This window comes from Phalaenopsis equestris, unplaced genomic scaffold (assembly GCF_001263595.1).
Source record: "Phalaenopsis equestris unplaced genomic scaffold, ASM126359v1 Scaffold000094, whole genome shotgun sequence".
Lineage (NCBI taxonomy): Eukaryota > Viridiplantae > Streptophyta > Magnoliopsida > Asparagales > Orchidaceae > Phalaenopsis > Phalaenopsis equestris.
The window spans coordinates 2120306-2138691 of NW_018164536.1; the positions used below are offsets into that span (position 1 = coordinate 2120306).

The 18386-nt window shown below is 36.0% G+C and overlaps 1 protein-coding gene across 1 annotated transcript; it reads right to left on the reverse strand.

Moving 5' to 3' along the window:
- Positions 1–2725: 2725 nt before the first annotated feature.
- LOC110020286 (exocyst complex component EXO70B1-like) lies at positions 2726–18386 on the reverse strand (the record flags this gene model as incomplete). The annotated part of the gene is given in 2 exon segments (XM_020718337.1): positions 2726–2863; positions 16307–18386. A coding segment is annotated over 1 exon segment (1860 nt), but the record flags the coding sequence as incomplete, so codon positions are not given.

The following is an 18386-nucleotide window of genomic DNA, read 5'->3' on the forward strand; positions in this document are numbered from 1 at the left end:
GCTCTCGCTAAAGCCACAACTGAAACTCTTTGGCTTCTAAGGTTGTTTCAGGAGCTCACAAGAACTCAAATAGAGCCGACCAAACTCTATAGTGATAGCACATCAACAATCACATTAGTTCACAATCCCACTTTCCACACTTGCACAAAACAATTGAGGTTGGTGATCATTTTATTCGTGATAATCTCGAGCTTTAACATATAGATCTTTAGGATATTATGACCGAAAATCAACCAATGAATATACTCACCAAATCGCTTCCCCCCACTCAACATCAACTTCTCACAAGCAAATTTACTATCTGCTCCACAGATCATTCGCTTCAAAGGCGGTAATGAGCCATACCTGCGCCTCAAACTTGCGGCGCTTCAAGTATGAGCAAGAGTTTCACATGTTAATTCTCTCTCTCTCTCTCTCTCTCTCTCTCTCTCTCTCTCTCTATATATATATATATATATATATATATATATCATATAAAATGTATTCATATTTACCGTTTACAAGTTTGCCACCTTTCGTATCTATAAAGAGAGACCAAATAAAAATGTTAAAATAAAATAAACAGGATTTTATTTGTGTATCTCTCTGCTTCTTTCTTTATTCCTCCAGTAAAAATTTGTTCACAAGTAACAACTTTAAGGGAATGTTAAATTCAAATTTCCTTTCACAACTTGAAATGCCATATACTTCAACCATTAGCATATATATATTTCTCTTCACTTGACTCTTTCGGACTGTAAGAAAAATTATGAAACAAAAGAGAAACTCATTTATTCTGTGATTTATTAACCTTTTCCCATCATATTAATTCTGAAATGTAGTAAGAAGCCTTGATATACTCATTGTTAGAAAATGAAATAAGATCTTTATGCTGAGGATACTTTTAAAGTTTTATTTGGCTCCACTTCTTAGTAAACGTACACTTATCAGTCATATTACAGAACTAAGATATTGAGATCAATTTCATGCCACCGCCAAACACTATCTGATTATGGAGCGAATATTATGTGTGAGATCCGATGTGCGGATTGATGGTATTATGATAGTATTATGATGGTATTGTCGTGAATATCACCACAGTACCACCAAATCCGCACATATCCCATTCACACGTAATATTTATTCTCTATTATGAGAGCATGTTCTATCTGAAAATTCAAAGTTGTCCATGTGAGGCATTAACGGGCATTTTTTTATGATTGATTGCCATGTAAATTTTTTTTTTTGCTAGCTGTTTTACCTTCTATTTTCTGCATTATAAAACTTGTTGTTGTCTAATTAATAAAAGATGAGTTTGTATTACCATGTTGTTGCATTGAAATCAATGTTTTTCTTCTTAGCCTTCAAAAGCATTGCCGCAAAAAAATGCGGAAGCACGTAAAAAGTTTTATGCCATCCTCAGTTGAAATATTATAAAAGTATAGGAAGCCCTGTTGCATCCAGAGATCCAATAAAAAAATGTAATTAAAAGATTTTATGACTTGATGTAACATACCATGTGAAAGTCGTCTCTCTCTCTCTCTCTCTCACACACACACACACATCTCTCTCTCTCTCTCTCTCTCTCTCTCTCTATATATTAAAAAGGAATAGCAAGAGGGAGTTTCCAACCACCCCTAATGTGTTTAATAATTCTAGTATCACCTCCTTAAGACCAACTATATCTTAGGAGATTCGAACCACCGATCTGAGGGGTCTTATACCGTAGATGTCAACCAATAGGTTAGGGTACACGGCACAGAGATATATATATATATATATATATATTAAAAAAGATTGGCCAAAGGCTATTATACGAGTCTCTCGACCAACCTTGAACCCGACCACAGAGGCCTTATAAACTCTGCCAACTAAAGAGTCACAGCACACACGCGCACACACACACACAAACATATATAATGGAGGACAATGACTTAGCAAGTTTTAAGAAAATAATCACCTAACTTTAAAAGATTTTAACTTATTTCATAGGCAGTTTTTTTTCGAAATTAAGGGTCTGTTTGGGAAAGATGCAGCTTATCCAACTTTTGCTGATAAACAACCGATTCTGATAATCTGCAGATGAGTAGTTCATCCGGATAAGCCGTCTGACTGTTTGGTTTGTGTGTATGAAAAATAGCTTATTCTGGAAAAATGATCAATCTGCCCCTGTTCTGAATAAGTTGTTTAACTGTTTGGTTTTGTTTTTTGTAAACAACTTATTTGCAATTTTTTTTAGTTAAATTAATAATCTGTGTTAGCCGACCCCACGTAGTGGGATTAAGGCTTTGTTGTTGTTGTTGTTGTTTGTAAATTAATAATCTGTGTAGCAAAATTTATTATTTTCTCAAATGTCACAACATGAAAAATGTTAAGAGAAGAGAATACAAAAACATTTATATGACTCAAAAAGTTCTCATTACGAAAGTGAAGTACATATTCACACACTAATATGAATTATAATATGACCTTAAAAAAGGAAAAATAACATGTTAAAATTACAAGGAAAAATATGACAATATTGACTTTAAAATGTAAAAGCACATCACGACAAATGTTGCCCGGTTCTGATACCTTAAAACCCCGAGCAAACCTGTCCGACTGGGATGCTGTAGAAACGGAAGAACTCGAACCATATGCGGTGGTCTCCTGTTGTGGTACTATCAAACTTCTAGCATATGTGTCCAATTAGGATATCGTAGAAACATTTGCACTGTCAGCCCACCTGAAGAATTTGCAGTCTTCCGGTCCTTGTCCCCATCGCGGGCACCTGTAAAACTGCCTCCCGAAGCTATGTGTCTGGCGTGACGTGAGTAGCAAGGACGGTAGTCCTCAACGACACATCACTTTCTCGGGCTTCCATGAATGTCTGGAACTCATCGTCCTGCAGTTATTAAAAATAGAATAGATCAATAAAAAATTTGAGGAAATATAAATAGTATACTTACGGAAGTGTGGATGCAGCGGTTGCCGACAACAAATTTCTGTGGCCATCCAAACTACTCCACTGTTGTCTCAATAAAATATATTTAGTGTATTTTCAAGACTCAAGAGATAATAAAATGTAATTTACATTAATATCATCAGTTTGTATATCTTTATATATTCCAAACCTGCATTGATTTGTACATTAATACCCAAATCTGCATTTGTAGAAACATAACTGCATTGATCTCTACATTAATACCCAAATCTGTATTTAGATTGTTAACAATCAAATTTAAAAATGATACATTTTTATCTGTAGGTAAGCATCCTCAATCTTTTTTCTCTGTTTTTATCTAAATAAAATTTATAAGTTTGTATCCCTGTATCATTAAGGTAACAAACAATTCATACCAATGCTTCCTTGATGAAAATCCTAAGGAAATGGAGTTAGCAGGGCAGGTTTTCAACAACATACATATCAAATGCCAGGTAAAGAGGCATTACATGCATACCACCCAATTCCTATCTATTTACATATATAACAGCTCAACCTTTTTTTTTAAATTTATGCCACCCAAATTTCTTATAGCAGCGGTTGCCATTAAATAATTGGGTCATCCAAGCTGCTAGAAATTTTGTGGAAACAAAGCTAACCTTAAAACAGATCTGATATATGCAACCCGAGCATCTCCATACAGTACCCAATACAGGATCCATATAACTCTCAGAGGAATATCAAGCAGCCATGAAAAATGCACGAAATAAAAAATTCTCGGGATATCAAGCAACCAATTATTAACTGTGCTTCATACAACATTTGACAAAATTATTATGACTCCAACTTTCATTATCAAAATAGTGCATACATATGACTCAAACAAATGACATAGCAGCCATATAATAACATATCACATAATAAATCATTCATAATTGTTTTGCCAAGCTTTAGAATACATTAATTAATATTTTCGCTAATCTCGTCTGTCATTCCATCTCTCAAAGTTGTCATTTCAAATGTCACTTCACCATCTCTGGTGTTTGTCTCATGTGAATCAATTTCAAGTTGTGGTATAGTGCGACCCACATGATACTCGAATGCTTCTGGGGGAATTTGCATTAAATCCACATCAACCACGACATCAATGTTCACTGAGCATTAAGAATATTTACAGAATGAACCATTAAACAAAATGATAAGTTTAAATGGACTCGAGGCTTTTCACGAGTTGGTGAGGGAGAGGCAGTGATGAATGTCTTTTATTGAATAATTCTTTTTTTCCGCGTGCTACACCGCTAGACCTTTCAAAATCTGGGATGTGATACTTAGTATATGGATACTGCTTAAGAAACCCCCTTTATAAGGGATATTCAGCATCGACCAAATAGTATTTACATATTGCATAATGTTAGTTATAAATGGAAGTAGAATACAAAATTAATATCCCAAATATACATACCAAGAGGAGGGTAAGGGAACCCATATTCTCGGTTCCTAGTAGCAAACTTGAAAACACGGCTATCGCGTGCGCTACCTTCCCATCCAACCATCACGAAAGTAAAATACATATTGAAATCACACACGACCATGAGATTTTGTGTTGGGGATCCACACCGTCCGATGTAAGCGACTTTTTCTGCAGGAGACAAGCGTGCATCGACGTGCGTTCCGTCAATAGCTCCAATACAGTCCTGTGGTGCATAAAATACCCATAAACCATTCAAAATCAATATATGTTTTTTCTTTAAAATGAATATTATGTTGGGCACTTACCTTGAAGAAGGGCATGTATCGAGGATCACTTGCAATTTGTGTGGGAATGGTATGAAATGTTGGATCCTCGAGTTTTATTATCTTGTATGTCAAACTCACTAGCGCATTCAAACCCACAGAAAAATATCTACTAATGATTTCCGATGAATGTTGGAACCGCTCCATAGCTTCCCTAATAGATTCATTTTGGGATAAGATATACAGGGTAATTGTCAACACCACTTTAGCAGTTGTTCTTGATGACCCGTGTAATCGATGAAGGTCCCGAAGCTCATTAAGCAGGTCAGTTCATTAAAGGTCGAGAAATATCACCTTGGTCATACGGAATATGTTTGCAAACCTTGTCGGGTGTCCATATAATAGCTCCCCGACCCATTTATTCCCAATCTGACTTGATGTCATACAAGGGGTTTGGTCAACAGATGTATGATAATAGTAGTGTAAGAAGATGAGGGCGAGAGCAACTTTGCGGTTGTTGTTAAGTTGTTCTTCATCAATTCGACAAAATGTGGTAAATTATATATTTTTAAAAATGTATAACGTTGACTTGAAGTATTCGGAAAAGATACTACAACGTGAGAGTTAAACGAAGACATAAACTGTAACGACACAAACAATGACATAAAGTTAAAAGAAGACATAGAAGCAAAAAATCCATCACATAATTATTATAATTACTGGTTCTAAAATAAAAACAACTGTCAACCATAATCAGTCATTCATAAAAGAGCGCAAGTAAGAAAGACGGAATTCTGGGTCCAAATTTGCGAAGAACTGCCTACGAGTGGAATTCCCTAGCAACTTCACATATTTTAAATACATGGGTTCATCTTCCTTAGCACCGGGATATGTATTCAGGATTTTAAGGCACTCCTGAATTGAGTAGTTGTTTGTTGTTGGTGTTGGTGGTGGTGCAGTCTTCAGTTTGCAGTATTCAAGAATCGTCTCTATGTAATCTCTGACAAATGCGGCTCCAATTTTCTTCTTATCTGCTCTGGGACGCATTTTCCCACCGGTTGATTGAACTCTGTGTAAAATTGGCTGGGACATTCTCCAGAGTCAACTATGTGCTCGGATGTCATGTCATGTGTTAAACCAGCAAAGTTCTGGAAAGCATAAAAATGGTGCTTAAGAGAAAAATCGTATGTACAATAATATTTTTTTTAAGGAAAGCATAATAATTATTCTACTATGATTCATTTGAAATGAGTCATTTGAACATATAAACGACAATTCATACTTCTATATTGTCTGTATTGAAGATTGATAAGCCTCCCTCACAATAAACAATACTTCAAAACGAAGTAGGACATGAATCAACTCAAAACTCCTAAATAGTGACATTTCTAGAGCACATAAGAATGAGAAAAAATTTTTAAGACCAAAGGCCTGATTGAACCACCCAAAATTTGATATCTAAGCTTATAACACATTGGTGTCATATATCCACAACAATTCTATGCCTTTATGACACCCGGTTCTCAAGTGCAAATGTTCATATTTAAAAGAACAAGAGGATTTACATACTCAACATTTAAGTTCCTATGCATTTATAGATTTAATAGCAACTTCATCATATAGGGGCTAGCATGCATGAACAAATGAAAGTTTAGGTGTTACATATGTAAATATATAAGAATTTCATGACATGCATGAAAATTTCCTTCACAGTAATAACACACCCAAAAAAAGTAATACTTCAATTGCTAATAAGCCCGTCAACCCCCGCCACGCATAAGAGAAATTCTTATAAGCATTTGCATATAAACCACACAATTATTATGTATTTACACATCAAGCACCTATAAAAAAAGTAATCAATGGTTCTATGCAAAGTCCTTGAATCTTTAAACAAATATATCATTATTATCTAATTCTTATGCATGAGAGTATCAAATCGAAATATCATGAATATTCATGTGAAAGTTTGGGTGCATATTTGTAAATGGAAGGTTTCAGATTGCCCAAGGGAACAAAACAGCGAGCTATGAGGTTTCAGCTTGAGGAGACCCAAATCAGTGAATTATATTTTTCCAATCAATTCTTCCACTGATCGGCGCCTCTTAAAGGAATTCCAAATGCTTGCAATTCACCAAATCTATAGGAATAAAACCAGAAATCGTATCCTTTAGCACATCAAATGTGATTAGGAAATGAGGCACATATATGCTAGTGAATGAGTTATCATAAAGATTGAACCCATGAAGGTTCATAGAGGTTACCTCCAAAAGCTCAAAAGCAATCAATAAACTGCAAAATCGGCACCCCTCATAAGAAACCAGCATCAATCAGCGGGACAAAAAAAGCAACGATTAAACATTTCCAAAATTTTTCCACAGAAGGAGAAAGATTGATGATATTTTAAATTTTTCATAGCCACAACAACAAAAGGAAATCCCCTACATTCACCGAAATCATAGATCAAACATATAATATGTTAAAAAATAAGTTAAAATCACAGGTCTACATTTCCCCCACATTCAACTCCATATTCAACTCCACATTCACCGAAAACTAATGGATCTACATTTCCACAATAAATATTCATCAACCCTAAAGTGAATCTACTAAAAATCTCTATATTCACAGATAGTTTCTACAGAAGGAACTTCCAGGAGAAACAAAAGAGGAGAAGGACGAGAACAGCGGAGGGAGGACAAAACCTACGAGAAGAGCGGAGGGAGGACAAAACCTTACCTGCAGAGCGACTTCGGCCAAGGAGAAGGAGCGGAGCGCCGAAAGAACGAAAGAGGAGAGGTGCAACAAAAACGAACTGTTTCGAGGGGCACCGTAGTAAAACCTAGGATGGAAAACACGGATCGCGGGGATAGACCCGCGATCCGAGTGTAATATAAATTTAAAAACACGGTTTTCAAATACGCGGTGGAGCCGCGAGAAACAAACACATAGGCGGCGTTTTCAAAACGCCGCCGCACCTATAAGCTGCCCTAAACGGGCCTAAATTCACTTTTTAATTATTATATAAATGAAAAATGAGCATTTAAATACTAAAATATAAACTTATAAGAATTATATGATACACGCCTAGTTAACATGAAAAATAAAATCTTTGTATTATATTTACACACAATCAAATAGCTCATAAGTACTCGAAGTGCACCGTTTTTACTCTATTCTATATGCAACTAACCAAACATAAAAAAATTCTCTCAATTACTTTACAATCAATCAAACAACTTCTAATATGCATATTACACTACAATCAAAATACTTTGCAATTATTTTATACTTTATTATTTTTTCAACAATTCAAACAGCTGCTTGAATTCAACAAATTTACCATGAATAGCTAAGTCGGACGTGTTATATGTGAACTTATGCTAAGTTTAAGCAAATTCAACCTAGGGATATTTAAATATACATGCAAATGTTCTACTAGCCTCTGAAGACTTTTTCTTACAGTAAAAAAAAAAAAAAAAAAATTGCAGCATTACCATTTGTTAAAAGAACCCTTGTTTTGTTTTGCTAGGAGATGGAAGAACATTTGCGTCAGCAACAGTGAATATTTAATTTAAGAAAGAGCATTGTTATTTTGACCCCCAATTAATGAACTAAAGTAAAAGGGCACTTTTGTAATGTGGTACCGCTCACCTACCACATCTCACCTACCGTTCACCTACCGTTCACCTACCGCTCACCTACCTCCCACCTACCTCACACCTATCACTCTCTTGCTTCTATAAATAGAGAGGGTGTGAGGCTTAGGAGAGCAAGGGAAGAAATCTTAAGGGTGTGAGGCTTAGGAGAGGAAAGGGAGAAGAGATCTTAAGCTACCACAAAGGAGAAGAGAATAGCTAGAGAGCTAGAGAGGAGGAGAGCATCTTGAGGCAGAGAGGGAGGTAAGGAAGATGAGGGCTCATCTCTATGTATAAGCTATGTATTCTCCATTTCTTTTGCCTTAGTGAAATATTTGATTGATTCCCTCCCGTGGACGTAGATCCAGTTGGATCGAACCACGTAAACGATCTGTGTTTGCTTGTGTTCTTTTTCATCTCATTTCTATGCCAGAAAGTACATATCTCACAACAATTGGCGCCGTCTGTGGGCAAAAGTCAAAACTGCGACCTCAAACATAAAACCATGAAGAACGCCGCTCCAGTTCCAGCTCAAGTGCGAAGGGGTTTTTGAAAACGCCGCGGTACCGTTTGGTTTATGCGTTTTGCCCGCTTATCCGAAAATGCGGTTCCACTTTTATACTAAACGCAAACCGCGGGTGTCGAACTTCGTTGTTGACCCGCGAGCCGCGTTTCAGGAAAAGCTGCTTATCCTGAAACACACAAGCTGTCCTAAACACAATCTTAATTACTGTGTGTTCTATTTATTGGTACTTATTCACATAAATTTGTATGCATCTTCCCCCTCCAACTTATCACAATTTATGTTTTTTTCATCTTTCCCTTCGGCAATATATGCCGCAATCTATGCGCATTGTTATGGGTGTTATCTATTTATGAATTGAATGGTAGTTTTTTATTATTTTTATTATTTATTATTATTATTATTATGTTTTGAGAATGAAGAGGTAAACTTGGTTCTAAATTAGGAAGACAATTAATTAGCGCAGGGTGAACTACCGCCTAAATTCGTTACATTAAATTGACCATAAGGGGCCCACTACATATAATAGATTTATAGAATTATTTTAATAATTAGATATTTAAATAACCATCCAAATTAATAAATATAATATTTTAACCACTCAAAATTTAAATATAACATTTTAACCATCCAAAATCTTCAAGAGTGGATTTAGAAGAGTAATAGTAATGAAAACATATATATATATATATATATATATATATATAATTGTATTGTACCAAATAGAAGCAATCCTATTCCTTACCCTCTTTTAAGCCATAAAGAACATTGACTAATCCACAGTTTGTTTCTTAATTTTGTAGTTAGGTTGGGATACCAGCTTTCATTCTAGAGTTCCTACTTCTCCCTCACCTGAGGGCTAACAATCTTGCATTAGTTTCTAATCATTTGGACCAAATTGGGAATTTTAATCTGTTACCTTAAAATCTCCAATTCTCCACCCTACAAAGTATTTTTCTCTATTTATTTACAGTAAACCCCATGGATATCATCCTCACCCATGAAATTGAATGTGACTCTCACCATATTGTAGAAATCATAGCCTTCTCAGATCATATGATTCTCAACATATATTAACATTTCAGTTGCCCAAATCAAAAGGTAAATCAAGGTTGGAGTTTAAATCATCACAAATTATTGACATTTAAAACTAGATAAAATAAAATTAATTCTTCACAAAACCATATCTCAAAGTAGAGAAAAGGACAAAGATGACGACATAGAATTTATGAGCAGGATATGACAAAACATTTATTTCATTTATAAAAACAAGTTTACAAAATAAAGAGATAAATGACACAACTTATCTCACAATCCTTCCTAAGTAAATCCTGAGAAGTTCTCTTTAAGCACTTTCCCTCATTACAAGCACTCTCAATTCTCTCTTGGAAGTGTAATGAAGAAGAAATCTCTCACATTCCCTCTCCTCTTACAACCCTTGAAGAAAATCTCTAAGTCCTTGACTTTCTCTCTACCAAACTTCTCTTCTCTCTCACACACCACACTCTCCTTTCTCTTTCAGCATCCTCACGCCACCCAGACATACCTTAGACTCCTCTCTCTTTTATTAGAGGCTAGCTCCCATCCAATATGAATTCAAAATTCCCTTCAAAATTCTTTTCAAAACTCAAACCTTTTGAATTCCAAAAGGCATGTCCATTTATTCAAGAGACATATCCCGTCATTAGAGAACCTTGCAAAGTGTCTAGAAGCATTGAATCACTCCATGGGGTGTTTGAAATGTTTTGAGCCTTAAAGTTTGTGAAAAATTCATTCCAAACTTCATTAATTCATCAAGTTTTTTACCTGGCGCTTCAGGCGCCAAGTCACCTAAGTCCGCACTGTTTTTGGGCTCTGGCGCTTCAGGAGCCAATTCTGGCACTTCAGGCGCCATATCTGGCACTTCAGGCGCCAAGTCTTTGTATAATGGAACTTCAGGCACCATGTTTAGTTCTTCAAGCACAAGGTCTCTCTAAAGTGGTGCTTCAGGTGTCAGAATCACAAAATTTGCTATTTTGGCTCCAAATTTCATCTTTTTTTGCTACTTTTGCTCCAAATGCTTAAAAATTATATGCTTGCAAAAAAAAACATGAAAATAACCTTTCCTAAATTGCAATATCACATAAAATAAGCATAAACTGTACACTTAAAATAACACATTATTTTGGTGTATCAAAATCCCCCAAACTTAAATGTTATTTGTCCTGAAGTGACACTTTTACTACATAAAAATATGACTTAGGAAAGAGATTAACTTATAAAGTTCTATACTTTAGTTTAATAAATAAAATAACAAAATTTAAAAAAACTTTTAATAAGTTAGATTAAAACTATAATTCTAAGAATTTTTAGTAATCAAATCTAAGATTTTTGAATCTCTATTCATTTCAAGAAGATAATTTGTTATATCAAAGATACTTAGAATATCAGTATGAAAGATAATTTCATGAATACTTTAATATTTTGGATTCTAATACTTAAAAAAAATTTAAAAATATGTAATAAAGCCTTTTCCTCATGTTGATTCATGTGAATCCAATTTTTTATCAGGCATTTCCTCAAGCTTCTCCTCACATTCCCTTTTTTTCTTTCTTTTCTTTTTAGAATCTTTTCAATCCTTTCTTTTCTTTTTATTTTTAAAGTGACAATTACTATATCTTTATAGCATTTAATAATTTTGAACTACACTATCATCTTCTTATAGTTAAAACTTTTTATATTTTTTCACTTTATAAATTCATATTAGTTTTGATGATTTGTCTTAAAGTCTCATTCGTTACTTATTACATAAAACTAAAACATTATTAATACTTCAAAAATAAAATTTTATTTACTTTAAATATAAAAACATAGTTTTATCCTTTCATATTAAATATCTTTAACTTTAAAATTGAGCTTTATTATTAAAAACTTTTACCTAGTTTACCATAATATTTGCAATCATAAATATGGGCATTTAAAGTTAAACCCAAATATCCAATGTCATGTTAAATTAATTGAAAAAATATAGTTAATTGAGGAAAAATAAAATTTAGTTTCACTTTTTCTTCTTAAAAGAAAATTTTCTTTCCCCGAAACTTAAGTTTTAAGTAATTAAAAATGTTCAGTACAGAAATTTTTTTTGTAGGTGAAAGAAAATAGTAAATGGATAAAAATAAAAACAATCCTCTAGAGAATTTTTGAATATGAATTTGAACTCTGGTATACTGCATGTGTTAACTTAAAAAAATGCAAGTTTTGAAGCACTAAATGAAACACATGATACTTCAAAGTACTTGCCAAGCATTAAAAAATAAATCAGAAATAAAAATTACTAGAAATGCAAAAAAATAAAAATCTACAATTACTATTACAGTTAAGTTCATAACACAACATTAAAATGAAAGTTTCTACTACAACAATTTTAAGGAAAATAAATAAAAAACAATCAAACTCCTAAAGTAAAATCAGTCTTCATCCTCTTCCTCCTCCTCATCATCATCATCTTATTCTTCTTCTTCTTCTTCTTCTTCATGAGCTGGAAAATAAGGAGTAAAACTGGGGCAAGTTGGAAATTTCACATTATATTCACCCATAAGATATCTAGTCAGGGCCTCCTGATATGCTATATCATATTGCACTCTCGTTTTATTATACTCATCATTATATGCATTCCTTGCTTCAATTCCTCCAATCTTGTTTTCAGACTCACCATATTTATATGTTGTATCATAAGATGCTCCAAGATGTTTTCAAGTGGAGCAGATCTAAAAGTAGATGTCCCTACAACAGATGTTGAGTCTCTATCACATCCTCCACTCCTAGATTCAACAAATGATTCAAATCTTTTAACTATATGTCACCCAATTGGTTTCTGTGGCTACAGTTTTCTTCATTTTAAAGGAATTCTATATCAGATTATTCACTAAAGTAAAAATCAGAGCAAGGTATCTCAAACCACCAGCTGTAGCACTTCTGGTTATACTTCAAGCATGATGTACTTTAAGAGCGCTAGCATCTACTACTTTCATTTGTTGAATGCAGAAATTTAGCACAACTCTTTTCTTTGTTACTTCACTCAGATGATTTGTTGGAAACAATTTTGCGAAGATGAAGTAATTTCATACCTTTGATTGAAAAGTCATCATGGAGGTGGAGAAATTAACTTTCTTATTGTTATTGATTTTCCATTCTCCTTATCCATTAGTCAAAAAGGCAATTAGTTCATCCAGTGATGAGTCAGTCATCACGAATGCAACATATTCACAATGGAATACATTCCTAAATCCATAAAATGCATTTAAATTTACTATAGAAAACTTAACTTGCTTACCTCTCATGAAGATGTGATCATCTGAAGTAAATCACAAGTTGGCATAGAACTCTCGGATCAATTGTACAATTGCTATTACAATAAAGCAGCAGAATCTCTCCCATTTTTTAGCGACAATCAATCACTCGATCTCTCCACCTGGTTTAGTAAATGCTTGTTTATGAATCAACTTTCTCGAACCCATTTGAGTGTTGTAACTATGTTGGGACTTATAATTACAGATCTTCTCGAGTCAAAATCTCCCGTAGGTTTTCCTTTTTTTACACATGGAGTCATTTGAATTTCTATGAAAATCCAAATAAATTACAAAATCGATAATCTAACTTCACAAGTAAGATTATTCGATAAGAAACCAATCACCATGGGTTTTCTTAAAACTACTTCAACAAATTCTCAAATTTTGGATTTTTCCATAGTGTAAGATAAATCCATGGTGAGTGATCTGTATGTAAAAACCGCTTTAATAATGCTAGAGAAGAAAAGAGAAGGAGAAGCAGAGAGAGAGAGGCACTGGTGAGAGAAGAAAACAAGATAACAAAAATTCTAACATAAATAAGAGGCATTTACAAAAATACCACACAATTCTTATGGATTTACAAAAAAGCTCATATTTATTTGCATATCCTTCCAATCTCTAACATCACATAAAAAAATATCATCATCACAATCTTTTTATAAGAAATACACACATTCATGCATAGATTCATGACACCATTAAGTAAATATCAAACTTTGGGAGTTAGATATGTAAACGCTTAAAAAAGAAATGTGTGGCATGCACATGATTTCACCCCAATATTCCTAATATCTATCTAAACACAAAAGAAGTCATATTCTAGATAATTTATATGCACAAATGGAAATGTCAAAAAGATTAGGTTGAAATCAGACAAGACATCCCTCTCCATGAATCTCTTGCACATTAAAAAATCTCCATACTCTACTTTATCACCTTTGTCCCGACATTGATGGTCCAATTCTTGATTTTCTCTTTGAAAGAGACAGGTGGGTTGCCCCACTCTTGTATTAAAATATTTAGGTTTTTTCAAGGTGGCTAATGCCTGGCTTCCATTAAAGGAATCAAAGTAGAGACTAGAATTTGATAACCTGGAGCAATATCTTGCCAAGTGATTTAAAATACCAATTCATTGACTTGGCTAGCCCGTTCTGTGTGTAATTTTATTGCGGATGGTGGCCCCCTACACAAATATTTGATGTAATCGGTCCAATCTCGGGTTTAATGACTTTGATTAATTAAAATGAGGTCATATCAGTCTATGTGAAATTATTCAAATGCTAGTGAATTCGCGTCAATATGGAGGATTTTATACTACTGAAGCCTAACAGATTTTAACATGTCACTTAAATTTTCATATAGAAAGATTTACGTACATACCATCCAATTCCTATGTGCTTACATATCAGCCGCCTAATTTTCAATTTATATATATATATATATTGTATTTCACTTTTTGAAAGATATAATAATGGAATTTTTCATGTGATATAAAAAATTTGGGTGGTAGAAATGTAAAAAAGTAAAGTTTAGGAGTTAGATATGTAAATACATGGGAATTGGATGGTATGTATGTATATATGTCCCTTTCATATAATCCATTTTAATATTTTTCAACCGTTGCTAGAAAGAACTTCTGGAACCTTTATTTTCATCATCTTTATATTAAATGTTTGGAGAGAATTTTATGAATTTTCATTCTTAAATTATGGCCATCAGCTGCCAAACGAGATGACATGTCTATTTTTGCGAGCTTTAAGCATAATTTGTCATTCATAAATATAAGTAATCCCCTGCTATAGATAGTGAAGGGCCTTCATAGTTAGTTAGAGGACCCTACAGAATAAGCCCCATAGCTGAAAAAACTTTTTAACTTATAAAATGCATAAAAATAGTGTCTATAAATAACAATGTTAAAAATTGCATAATTGGAGGCGTTCTTCTCTGCAGAATCATGCCGAGGTATACGCCTCACATGATTTTCGCGTTGTATATGCCTTAGTATTGATGAGGCATGCAATAAGGCGGGCTTCGCCTTGCCCAAGCTGAGGTGTCCACCTCTTATTTTATACTAGGTATTCTGCAGAATGTCTGTTTCCTTCGAACACAAGCCTCCGATCTCCGTCCCCCCGTCTCCCTCTCACACTGACGCTTGGATCACCACCTGCTGCATCAGCCAATGCCATTGAAGCCGACGCCGATGCTGCCCGATCTTATATCGTCGGTGCCACCGCAGCCACTTACTGCTTCGGCTACAGCTTGTTGCACCTACTGCTGCCACACCACCGCCCAACCTGCCTCTTCTTGTTGCTCTCAACACAGTCACCTAATGCAGCGGCCCTGCCGTCAGATTTTACAATAGGTTTGTAGCTTTGTTTGACATAAAAGAAATGCAATTCTCTTCTCTGCTCTCTTTTATAAGCTGGATAGTTGAGTTAGAGTGCTCTAGTTTTAGTTCAAACAAAATTATTTACTTTTATTGTGATCGTTAACTTAGATTCTTTGTTGGTGCATATTATCAAAGGTGATTTTATGGTGACTTAGAACATATTTAGGTTTGGATGTCAATTAACATGATTTATGTCTATAATACCATATTTTATAATGTGAAAGAGCTGCATATGCTTTCCTAACACAAGTTATTAGAATCAAGTTTTATCCATTATTAGGGAAGATCAAATGGTTTAATGTGTTACATATTTAGCAAAACATAATACAATTTTTAAATTGTGAAGCTTACGCCTTACCTCCCGAACGAAAAACATCTCAATACCCAATCGAGCAACTTTAACATTGATAAATATTATTTAAACTTTTATAACAATTGTATCAAATCATGGCGATACAAAAGAACAAGTCATTTCACTTTCTAGGGCAAGTTTTGGCAGGTTTTTCTCAGGATGCAGAATATGTTAACCAAACATAGTTCAATTACATGTTTAGGGTTTAGGGTTGTGTCCATCTACAACAATGGGCCCTCATCATCAACAGTGAAGAAGAAAGAAAACTTAAAACAGGGCAATTCACATGAAAAAAAGAATATAAAAAATAATTACACTCATCGTCAAAATTTAACATTCTATAGAAGAAAAGCTCCCACTTGTATGCAGAAAATGCTAAAATAAAACAATTGCTTAGAAGAACTTGCTTAAATAATATAGCATGTAACAAACAAACTTACAGTTGAAATTTTACAGGGGCAAATGTGATTTAGCAACTTTAAAAAAGTTCCAGTCATCTCACATTCTCGCAAAAGAATATTCTTGACCAAGCCTTCAATCAATTCCAAGAAGTTCCGCTGTCCTCTAATCCTTAGACCCCAAGTGTCTGAAGACTTCCATAAAGATTAAAGAATAATTTCTACAGAACTCACTGCACTTTAACCCCTTCTGAGATCAGCTTCAATGGGACTTTCTCCTGCCTTGCAGAGGTGGAGGGCAACCCTCGAAAAAATCAGATAAGGCCAACTCGAGATCCTCGGCTGAGTACTTTATATACATCTCAGGGTGTCTCCCACTCTCTATATGTTGCCTGAACCGGCCCAAAAAGAATCTGTAAGCTGGAAGCAATTTCTCAGATATTGAAATCCTTAGCTCCTCCCTCAGTTGGGACTCAGGAACGAACCATGCGGACTGTGTTCGGTGAACTTCGTCAAAAGCAGCATTGAATCCTTTGAATCTCTCTCTCAGCGTTGATTTTGACACAGAAGATGAGAAGCTTCCACCAACATGTAACCCCTCATCTCTCAAGAAATAGAGGATCTTTACCCAAGTTGCTCTTACATAGCTAGTGGCCAGTTGCCGGAACTTAGCTGTGAGTTTCTTTAGGAAATCATCCCCAATCATTTCGTGCAACTCAGGGGAGCCCTTCACTTTCTGGACAATGTAGTGAAAATTATTCATTAAGAAAAGGTGGGAGAGGGCAGCGTCCTTGTAGAGCTGTGCCTTACTCTCCATATTGAATTGGAGGATGACGATTATCCAGATTAAATGGGATGCAAGCGGGGAGAGTTTTGCCGGCTCCGGCAGGTCAACTTCTGGTAAAGCTTCGCCGGCTTCATCGCCAGGCAACCGTTGGACTGCCGGAGGCTTTGATACGATCAGCTGAAGCAGTGTCTGCTTGTAATCCGAAATGAGACTGATGTAATTCATCACATACCTCGTAAGCGGGTGAATAGTACCTCCAGGAACAGGAATTTTTGAGGGCTCTCTAAGAACGGCACTCTCAAATTCGGATAAGATTCCTCGAACGGCATCAGCAAGCCTGGTGATGATATCAGATACCTGGGTGTTGAGTGATTCCAAGGCCCTGGAATGGAAAACGACGGCAACGTCGGGAAGTAAATCCGAGAGGGCATCATGAAGGTCGAGGATTTTGAAGAGCTTTTCAGGAGAACGACGGCCGATGCTGATTGCCTCTGCGAAGCTCAGCAGTTGTACCGCCGCTCCCTTCACCGTTTCAACAAAGGGGGCCTCGTCACCCGTAGAGCCGGCGAAGATGAGGTCGCAGAGGCGTTGTTCACTGGCGAAAATAATACGAATACAAACCCTAGCAGCGCGAATCCACCGACGGATCTTAGATTCCAGAGCGACCCAGTCCAGCCGCTGAACGTCCCCGATGCTGAGCCTCTCAATCCCCAGATGGCGGAAACAGAGCTCCAACGCGGACTTGCGGACGCTTCCGTAAACCTGAAAACACTCACGGCCGTATCCAGCTGCAATCATCCGATCGGCGATGCTGCGGAGGTCCTGAGCGGCATCATCAGGTAGGAGATCGATCTCACGGATGCTGCTGGTGGAACGGTAGCTCGGTGTGTTGCTCCCCTCGAGATTGTTGCTGCTCCCCACACTCCGCCGGAGATTCAATCCCTCATCCTCGGGTTCAGGCTCCGGTAGATCTGGCATCAGGTCACCTGAACTGGATCGTGGGAGGGAGAGGGAGTTCAGATCGATGATCGAATCGATCTCATAAGCGTTTGCACGGGAGACAAGTATGTGGCGGAACTCGTCCTCGAGCCGTACCATGGCGATCTGGATAGTACTGGCGGCTGTCCCGGACTTCCTAGGGCTACCGCTAGCTCCGGCCGGAGAGTTCTTTAAGGCGCGGCGGATCACATCCACTGCCTGGAGGTATCGCTCCGCCTCAGCGCGATCTTCGCCATCAAACACCATGCGGTCACTACACGGCGAAGCTGTCGGATCCCACTGAAGAATGAGCTGTTCAGCGGCCTTAAGATCTGCCGCCGCTGCCGGCGGCGGCTG